The sequence below is a fragment of the Planococcus citri genome, chromosome 2 (assembly GCF_950023065.1).
Source record: "Planococcus citri chromosome 2, ihPlaCitr1.1, whole genome shotgun sequence".
Taxonomy (NCBI): Eukaryota; Metazoa; Arthropoda; class Insecta; order Hemiptera; family Pseudococcidae; genus Planococcus; species Planococcus citri.
The window spans coordinates 25,055,478-25,065,561 of record NC_088678.1 but is presented as its reverse complement, the minus strand read 5'-3'; the positions used below and the strand labels follow the sequence as shown (position 1 = coordinate 25,065,561).

Genomic DNA, 10,084 nt, shown 5'->3' with positions numbered 1-10,084 from the left:
TGAATCAAGTTTTTCAAAGTCATTGATATTTTAGAAAATGGTCATTCATTTTGATGATTTTTACGAATCGAAAAATGTAAAATAAGATCGAGTGTGTTACTTTTCTCGCCTCTCGGAATCATTTCATAATGTTAAATAAAAAATTACGAATCAAAAAATGTAAAATAAGATCGAGTGTGTTACTTTTCTCGCCTCTCGGAATCATTTCATTTTTTTGCATCAACTTTTTTTTCTAAATTAAAAGATTGAGGGTTACAGAGTGCTCATTGTGATTTATTACCCTAACATAATCTTCAGTTCTCTAAAATACAATAAATAAATAAATAAAAAATATTAAAAAAAAAATAAACGATGGAAAAATATCTTCCCAGACTTATAAATCCAATCCAAAATATGGAAAAAATGAAGCGGAAACAAATAATTTTTGATTAGAAAATTTCATCCTTACTTAGGTGTGTACTTCTTTGATAATTATTATTTAGAAATCGATGCGACCTAAATAAATACCTCTACTTACTTTTTACGACTAGGTAATGATTAAGTATTTTCTTGCCCTTTTTCATAAATTTCCTCGAAAGAATTATTTTTGAAAAGAAAAATACGTGTGAATCTGTAGGTCCAAGTACAGTAATGGTACAACGAGCATCATTATTCTTCATTCGTACGTAAATTACAAATCTAAATGAACCGAATTTAGATTTACTACTTACGTTACAGATAAAAACTGAATCGTCTGAATCTTATCGTATTTGTGACATTTCTGCTCCAGCTTATCGCAATTTGAATTTGACCACGCTGATTAGACAAGCTTCTGCGTATTTTATTGGCATGCATGAAACGAACCTATATGTTAGATGATAAATAACAATGTGAGTTGAAATTCTCTCTAACATTGGTGGCAACTATCCTGTAGCCTGTGCAGCTTCTGCTACACACGAGGCGATTTCGTGTGTAGCATGCTACACATGACACAAAAATAAAAAGTCCAACTATGTAGTCAATAAAATAATTTTGGACATTCTAAAAAAAATTCTCAATTAAAAAATTTTCCATTGGGAAAAAAATTCATTTTCGCACAACTACTTTTTCTTTTCAAGAATAAGCTACTCGTCAAGCATTACGTATTCGTTTGATGGTTCGAGTTCGACATCCCTGAAGTTGATCCTCAATGAATGGATTTCCAAAAATGGAACAAGAAGTTCAACTTTTTAAATTAGAAAATAAATGAATAAATTTCGTTTTTTTTTCGTTCAAATTATTGACTTTTGCCGGTTTAACCAGGGGTGGGGGGGGGGTTTATATCACAGCAATTCTGTGTCAAAATTTTTATGCTACACACGGGGAAAATTCAAGTTGCCACCCCTGCTCTCTAAAATTATTCTTTTTAAATGAGGAATTAAAAATTAAACTTGAAAAGTACTTGATATGTAGATCCTGCACTTTATGATCACTCACAAATTCACAATCCTGTAAATACAAGATGAGAATTGTGAAGCTTTTCTTTTCAAATGTACATAAAAATAGGAAAATGTGCAGCTAAAAATTTTGTACTTTTAATTCAGTTTTATTTTTATTTTAAACTGTTTTCATTCAGACTGTTCTCAAAAATTCAATTTACTTACTTTTTTTTTGTAGAAAGCGATTTTATGATTGATTATTGTTCTACACCAATAAACGAATAAATTTAGCTTGTATGGCTATTTTCCCTCCTCCCCCCTTTCCGAGGACCCCCCCCCCCAACTTGAAAATCGCTCCATCTTCTTATCTATGGGCTGTACGAAAAAATGTTTCAAATAAAAGTTGTTCCTTGATGTTTTTTCTATAACTTTAGTTATTAACAAAATTCAATTTGAAACAACCCTTACCCCTCCAGAACTCAAAACTCATTTCTGAGAAATATTAAAATCACGTTTTTTCGGATTTTTATGGGAAAATATCGAAAAAATGAAAAACTGATGAATCACTTAATGTGTTCGGAATTGAATTTCCTTTGAAATGAGCTATATCAGGATAGATTTCACCCTCTCCCCCTCCTTGAGGATCTGGCCCTCTCTCCATTTTTCACCCCATCTACAATTGGACGATATGTGAACATTTTTCAAACAAAAGTTGTTCCTTGATAATTTTTCTATAACTTTTGTTATTTGCAAAATTGAGTTTGAAGCAATCTTCGCGCCTTAAAAAGTCTAAAAACTGAAAAAGTCAACATTTACCTGCAATTTTTGCATTTTCGATGAAAAATATTGACAATAATGAAAAATTTGAAATTGACAAAATTGTCCAAAATTGGATTTTGTTTCAAATAAACTATTACACGGCAGATTTTATTGCTTTTTTCTCACTCTTTAAGTTGCGTTCTCAACACAAAATTTATTCATATTTGCTAATTCTGATGAAAATAGGAGTAGGTGAGGTGTTTGTACTAAAAGACAAAAAAATGGGATGGGGAGAGTGAAGAACCATCACAAAACATCGAAAATTTTGTTGAATATTTTTCATACCTATACGAGTATGTGAAATGATCGAAAATGGGTGAAAACCCCCTCAAAAGGTCAGTTTTTTGGTTTTTTTACTTAGGTATTAAAAATGATGAAGGCTCAAGATCAACATTTTGGCAACAAATTACCTAGGTATAAGTAAACACGTTTATATACCTATAGGTCCAGAATCAGATACAGTTTGATCTTTTATTTTGGGCTTTCTGGCTGGAATGTAAGTATAGGTAATTCAATAAAATAACATTGAAAAAACACCCATAAAAATTAGTCCTTATTTTACATAAATTCCACAGAAATTTCAAAACTTTCACTCAATTTGATTTGATATAGGTAATAAATAACAATTTTTCATGCTAAAATCACAATTTTTCAAATAGTGAAATCTTTTGGCCTTTCAATTTTCTAAGCCTTCGATCGTGGTGGATAAATACACCTTAAAAGTTATTATTTTGGATTCATTTTTAAAAATTCATACTTACGGTTTATTCCTCATGAAAAAAATCAAAATTTTATTTAATCAAATTTGAAACTAAAATCTGGTTTTTGGACTGTTTTCAGCTCACTTTTCACACCATAAAATAAATTGAAAAGGCTTCCAAAGTTCTAAAGCCTTTCCAGTACCTCCAGAGAATTTTAAAAATTTCCCACATCAATTTTTTTTTGAAAGATTTTCATGAGTTCTTCTGCTTTGGGTCGGAAAATGGGGATGAGGCTAGATCCTCAAAGAAAGGGGAGAGGGTGAAATCTATCCTGATAATAGCTCATTTGAAAGGAAATTCAATTCCGAACACTTTGGTCTTTAAGTGATTATCAGTTTTTCATTTTTTCAATATTTTCCCATAAAAATTAGAAAAAACGTGATTTTGATATTTCTCAGAAATGAGTTTTGAGTTCTGGAGGGGGAAGGGTTGCTTCAAATTGAATTTTGTTAATAACTAAAGTGATAGAAAAGACATCAAGGAACAACTTTTATTTGAAAATTTTTTTCGTACAGCCCATAGATAAGGAGAAGGAGCGATTTTCAAGTTAGGGGGTGGATCCTCGGAAAGGGGGGGGAGGAAATAGGCATACAAGCTAAATTTATTCGTTTATGGGTGTAGACTGTAGAACAATAATCAATCATAAAATCGCTTTGAAAGTTTGAAACATTGATTCTGTTTATTGGGACCGTACTAACATATGTAATGTAAATAGGTACATAGACATACTTAAGTACATACTTAACTAACCTCTCTTAGTTTCAGTTTACATCTGACTCGCTCCTTTTTTTCATTTTTCTAAAAAATGATGACTTCGCATCTGGACTAAAAATGTCTACGAGCACATCCGATTCTATTATCTACGAAAGAACTGGCAACCCTGATAACTGTGATAACGCATTGTAAACGATTTTTACTTTACTGAGAATTATCTGACGCAATGTACGCGACACCGACATCTTATCGTGTGTATTTCGCTATTCTATGATTCATAGTTGAAACATGCAATAGAATGAACGAACTGTAATCAATTTTACCGTGCTGTAGTGGTTTTAAAACAGAATTTTCTATTAATATATTAACACGTGCTTGTTCAACATCCTATCAAACGTTCGAGTTCGATTCCAAGTAAAGTAACTAAGTATTTATTGAAATTTTGAATGAGTACTGTATATGTAAGTACATACACGAATTGTTTGTTGTTCTTTGAGAAAATACCTAATTTGTGTTTGACTGGCTTTGTTTAGATACTCTACATAAGTTATCGAAAAATCAAAACTGCATGTCTAATTATCGGATTTGACGTCTCTCACTCAATAATTCGTCGATGGATTGCATTTCCAGCCTTCCAGGTAAATTAGACCTCTGAATTATTAATTATTCAATGTTTCCCTTATCCAGACTAACGATGAGACAGATATTCGATAAATTTCTAATTGTTAATAATCAGATGAAGTTGGAACCATGCTATACCATTTTTATTTTGATAAGAGTATGCAAGTAAACAATTATTTTCATTTCAGGATTGCCATTTCGTATGACGTATAAAATTCTTCTGTAAATATCAATTCACTTGGAGAAAACAGACGGCGGATTCTTTCCTACAAGAAAGTTTTGGGATACTGAAGTACGTATGTTCAAAATATCTACCAACACCATACTTATCAAGTTATTACTATTAATTTTATGTAAAATAATCGTCAGGATTCATTTTGTACGCATTCAGTTTCGAAAAAATGAATGTAAAGTCTCCTCTTTGGGGAAAGTTTTGAATCATGGATGTGTTTTTTTGCTCAAATTAACTCGTCGTTTAGAATTCCAAATTTTAAAAAAGGTCTGGCATCAGAAAGTCTCTTTTGAAAGTTTAATAGGTACTTATAATTTTGGTATTCGTTGAATTTTCCTCAAGTCGCGGAATGTCTTGACTCTTGAAAGTTGAAATCACCAAGATTGTTTTCCCAAGTTTTTGAAAGTCCGACGTACCCAATGTCAGAAAGTCAAATGTTTTTTTTTTTCTGTTTTCGGAAGTCAACCTCATCACACAGATTGATCAGTTTTCTTCAAATTTTTTTTAAATCTACGAATAGAATAATGTCAGAACAGAAAGTCAACAATATTGTTATTTTATTTTTTTCGTTTTCAAATAGTCGGGCAGCCCGCTTAAGGATCTATTACACTCCCCCCCCCCGGTCGGTCCTCCGGGACAACTTTTTTCTTAAAGGGGGAGTCCTAAGGAACATTTCTAGCTCTTGTACTAAAGAAAGTGGCCCTACTTACAAAATGGCGGCCATTTTGATCGACAGGTCAGCCGAAATCGCTGATATTTTTCAAACTGTACAAAGGTAGATAAAAAAATCAAGTAAAAATGTATCACCTGTCAAAATTTCAACTGCTAAAGTGCGTTTTTCGATTTTTGGTGAATTTTTGAAAATCAAATTTTGGTCAAAAATATGGGAAAAAATCAAAATTATACTAACGTGATTAAGAAAGCTGAAATTTGGGAAACACCCTATTTTCGACATGCCAAATCGATTGGAAACTGTTTCAAACCGTTTTGAGCAGTTCTGGAGCCTCCAGCAGATTTTTGAAACTCGAAATTCCCACAAAATTTCATCAAACGGAGATGGAAAGCCAAAATTTACTCTGCAAACTAATTTCAATGCGCTACGAAGTACTGCAGGTGAATTTCAAGTCGTTTTGGAGCCTCCGGCGACTTTTTTAGAATTCTTGGAGCCTCCATCAGATTTTTGAAACTTTAAATTTACATAAAATTTCATCATAATAAAGATGGAAAGCTGAAATTTACTCGACACTCCAATTTTAACACCCTCTAAAGACAACTTCAGGTGGGTTCAAATCATTTTGGAGCCTCCAGCGACTTTTTGAAAATTACTGGAGCCTCCAGTAGGTAGATTTTTGAAACTTGAAATTCTCGCAACATTTCACCAAATGGAGTTGGGAAGCTGAAATTTACCTCGCAAGCTGATTTCAATACGATAAGAAGTCGACTACATGGAGGTTTCAAACGGTTTTAAATGGTTTTGAAGCTTCAAGCTACTTTTTGGAAATTTTCAATTTTCCAAAAAACACCATACGACCTCTCAAAAAGTCGCTGGAGGTTCCAAAACGACTTGAAATCCACCAGCAGACGACTTCGTAGCGTATTGAATTTAGTTTGCAGAATAAATTTTGACTTTCCATCTCCATTTCATGAAAATGTTTAGGAAATTTAAAAAGTTTCAAAAATCTACTGGAGGCTCCAGTAATTTTCAAAAAATCGCTGGATGCTCCAAAATGACTTGAAATGCCCCTGCAGTTGACTTCGTAGCGTATTGAAATTAGTTTGCAGAGTAAATTTCGGCTATCCAACTCCATTTGATGAAATTTTGTGGGAATTTCGAGTTTCAAAAATCTACTTATCACAATATTGAATTGATCGGAAATTTTTATAAAAAGTAACTAACTAGGAACTAGGTACTTGACTATCGTTTTTTGAATTTTTTGAAGTTAGGTAGGGCTACTTACTTTTTTTTGATCGTTGGAGGGTTACGTTTTTTTCAAACGTCATTTTTAATGGAGGAAAAAACATAAGAGCAATGCTTTTATTTAACGAGGTGTCTAAGAAATAAGTGAATCTGATCAAATTGGGACGCAATCTGGTATGAACAAGTTGCCTACTCTGGAAATTAAAGGAGTGAGAGGAACTAAAAGTTTATATCAATTCTTGAACATCACACGTTAACATTAAACAGCTCATAAAAAAGTGAGCAAAATTTGCTGAGGAAAGTTACTGCTTAGCTCGTAAATTGAGACAACTGAAATATGTTTCAAAAAACAATGGCTATCAAGTACCTAGTTGTTAGGAAAAAAAATCGGAATGGTTTAGAATGAAACGTCATGAAATGGACAAAAATTGTACAGAAACGAATATTTTTCTAAAGCTACAATTAAAAAAATTATCACCACTCAAACATATTGAATTTACAATGTTTTAAGAATTTTTTACTAGATAATTTTGAACACTAAGAACTGTTAAAATTTCATTTCAACCCTGAGTGAAAAGTTATTGAAATGAAAGTGCTATTTAGGTATTCTTTTAATAAATTTTTTTAGAATGGTCTTTGAGCGAGAAAAAGAGCCAAAAAAACTACGTCTGAAGCACAAATGTCAATGACCACTTGAACGCATTTCTTGCTAAATAATTGGAAATTTTTTGATTCGTTAAAAAGAGAATGAAATTAATTTAATTCTGACCGGTGCATCGGAATGATTTTATCTACTCACCTGATTTTTTTTTCCATTCCAGAAACAGTTTCCAAGGATCAGATTTTTCGAATCATGAGTCGAAGTAAACGCAAGAGTCGCGAAAAAAACAGATCTCAAGAAAAAGAAAAAAGCGAGAAAAAAATCAAACTCGATGCTGAGCATGATTCAGAAAATAGGACAAAATATTCAGTAAGTTATCTTAATATGCATTTGTTTTTTTTTTACAAAATTGTTGGTTTTCGAAATGTTTCATGATTTGTACCTGTTTACTTCCAGTTATCGAGTTCAACGGTTCCAGAAAAATCGTCAAAAGAAAATCGAGACGAGAAAAAGCCTAGCAAAGTTGACCAAAAACAGACCCAATCTCGTGTAAAAGATGCTTCAACAAATGAACATAAAAAAGATGATATTATGGAAGTGGATGACACGCCTCAAAATAAAGAAAATAAAAAGGAAAACCCTCAAGATCTCAGCCACGAAACCGAGAAACAAGAAAGTAAGCCCGTCGAAGACGCCACTTCTTCATCTTCACGTAAAAAAAAGAAAAAAAAGAAAAGGAAACATCGTCATGATTCCAACCTTGACACCGAGAAAAATGAAAAAAAAAGTAAAAAAAGTAAAAGTAGAGATCGTCAAGGTTCCTGCCATGATACCGAGAAAAACAAAAATAAACCCTCTGATGACGTCAAACATTCACAAAAAAATAAGAAAAAAAGTAAAAGTAGAGATCGTCAAGATTCCAACGGTAAAACCAAAAAACAGGAAAATAAATCCTCCGAAGGCGTGAAATCTTCGAGTAAAAAGAACAAAAAAAGTAAAAGCAAAGATCGTGAAGATTCCAGCCATGAAACTGAGAAAAACGAAGATAAACTCTTCGAAGATGTCAAATCTTCGCATGAAAATAAGAAAGAAAGTAAGAGTAAAGATCCTCGAAATACCGCTAGCCATGAAACCGTAAAACCGGAAAATAAACCGTGTAAAGACGTCAAACCCTCGAGTAAAAAGAAGAACAATAGTAAAACTCCCGAAGATACCAGTCATGATACTGAAAACCAGGAAAATAAACCCTCCGAGGATCTGATGGCTAAATCTAATCACGAAAACGAAACATCTCCAGGATGGAATGAATGTCGATCAAAAAGGAACAAGAATAAAGATAAATCGAAAACCCACCATGCAGATTTGAATCAACAGATAGAATTGCAAGATGTATCGAATACTCAGTCGAATAATGAAAATCAATCATCTAAAAGTGATTCTTCTAATCGAAGAAAAGATTCGAAACCCCTCGATCAAAATCATTCTCGTCAAAGGAATGATTTACCAGACCGTGATCGACATCTATCTCCTCATCGGGAATATGATTCACGAAAATATGATCGAGGTGATTTTTCACATCGGAAGGATAATCAACAAACAAGTCACAAAAGCTCTCCAAGTAATCATACTCGTTACGATAATCGCAAAAGTATGAGAGACGATGGTGATACTCGAAACAGAGGTTGGCGTAGTAATCATTTCGATGAAAAATCCCATGGTAATGATAGAAGACCGAACGAACCCCTGAACAGACGACTTGATAAAGATCAATTTAACCGGACGAATGGAAAAAATAACTACCAAAATGGAAATTATTATCAAAACCGTAATAATCAAAAATCTCCATTGGGTGAAAATTGGAATAATTTCTACAAAAACAAGCAATATTCAAAAAAGAAGAATAAACAGCCACTATTTGTTCCTAACGCTGAGAAATACGAACCAACCATTCGAGAAGTAGAAGGAGACTTATTCGAATGTAGCGATGAATACTCTCTTGCTCATTGCGTCGCTGAGGACTTTTCAATGGGTGCTGGAATCGCGATAGAATTCAAGTGAGTACTCACCCTCCACTTTTATGTTAATATTACATACATACTCTTATTGTTAGAAGTCTCTCATAGAAAATCTAGACTATCTTTCTCCTTCGCAACTTGAACTAGAAAATACATGTGCGTGATATGAGCACTAGTTGCCTACCCGTTACTTGAAAGGAGTATTAGGTTTATTTATGGAAGGCTGCCAGCTAAACAAATAACAATAATAATTCGGAAACATCCCAATTTGCATTTTTTTTTTTTTTTACAAGTGTTTTAATGAATCAATATTGAATGGCCCATTTTTAATTAGGTACCCATCTGATTACTTATTATTTCCATTTTTAGGCAGCGATTCAAAGGAGTCGATAAATTACTAGCCCAAGGCAAGAAAACCGGCGAAGTGGCGATTTTACAAAAGGACAAACGTTTTATATTTTATCTAGTTACAAAAACTAGAAGCAAAGGAAAACCAACTATTGAAAGTTTCACAAAATCCATCAAATCGCTTAAGCAAATCTGCATAGAAGAAAAAGTTAAGAAATTAGCCATTCCTAGAATTGGCTGTGGTTTAGATAGACTAGACTGGAACGAGGTAAAAGATATTTTATACGATGAATTTTCCAGCACTGATATTGAAATCGTTGTTTACGTTTTATAGTAGATTTTTCGAACATAAGTCCATGACCTATGAGTCAATTTTTAATGTGACGAAGCTGATGCATTAATTTTGTTCTTTGTCGGTGACTATTAAATGTGATCTTAAATCTATCATCTTAATATTTTATACTTTCGTAGTTTTTACTTTGAAAATACTTTCAATACGCTGTGGTTAGCCATATTTTATTTTGATATTTTTTTCTCATTCCTTAATAATTATTCATTTATATTTAATTTTACGTAATTTTCACAATTTTTTTTTTTAAATGAAAAGTCATTTTTTTTTAGTACTTATTGCATTATTATTTTGTTGTAATTTTTCTTT

The 10,084-nt window shown here is 32.6% G+C and overlaps 1 protein-coding gene and 1 long non-coding RNA gene across 4 annotated transcripts in view; one reads left to right on the top strand and one right to left on the bottom strand.

The window, feature by feature from the left end:
- Nucleotides 1–10,084, bottom strand: part of LOC135835151 (uncharacterized) — a 44,916-nt gene that overhangs the window by 843 nt on the left and 33,989 nt on the right. Inside the window, exon 2 of the long non-coding RNA XR_010556828.1 lies at nucleotides 711–843. This is a non-coding gene — a long non-coding RNA (uncharacterized LOC135835151). The remainder of the gene's footprint in view (nucleotides 1–710; nucleotides 844–10,084) is intronic.
- LOC135835146 (GATA zinc finger domain-containing protein 14-like) lies at nucleotides 3,840–10,004 on the top strand. 3 transcript variants are annotated; one of them, XM_065349285.1, is made up of 6 exons: nucleotides 3,840–4,105; nucleotides 4,225–4,329; nucleotides 4,501–4,604; nucleotides 7,284–7,432; nucleotides 7,520–9,117; nucleotides 9,448–10,004. In XM_065349285.1, the coding sequence occupies exons 4-6, from the start codon at nucleotides 7,316–7,318 to the stop codon at nucleotides 9,758–9,760; spliced, it is 2,028 nt and encodes a 675-aa protein (XP_065205357.1). In that variant the 5' UTR covers nucleotides 3,840–4,105; nucleotides 4,225–4,329; nucleotides 4,501–4,604; nucleotides 7,284–7,315; the 3' UTR covers nucleotides 9,761–10,004. The 3 variants fall into 3 exon arrangements, with proteins under 3 accessions (XP_065205357.1, XP_065205359.1, XP_065205356.1); XM_065349287.1 differs by having other exon boundaries at nucleotides 3,840–4,110; XM_065349284.1 differs by having other exon boundaries at nucleotides 3,840–4,152.

Excerpts from the sequence above, each read along its gene's own strand:
- LOC135835146 (XM_065349285.1), top strand. The coding sequence starts at position 7,316 with ATGAGTCGAAGTAAACGCAAGAGTCGCGAAAAAAACAGATCTCAAGAA. Across the intron at positions 7,433-7,519 it reads AAAATAGGACAAAATATTCA|TTATCGAGTTCAACGGTTCC; the intron begins GTAAGTTATCTT and ends GTTTACTTCCAG. Across the intron at positions 9,118-9,447 it reads GGAATCGCGATAGAATTCAA|GCAGCGATTCAAAGGAGTCG; the intron begins GTGAGTACTCAC and ends TTCCATTTTTAG.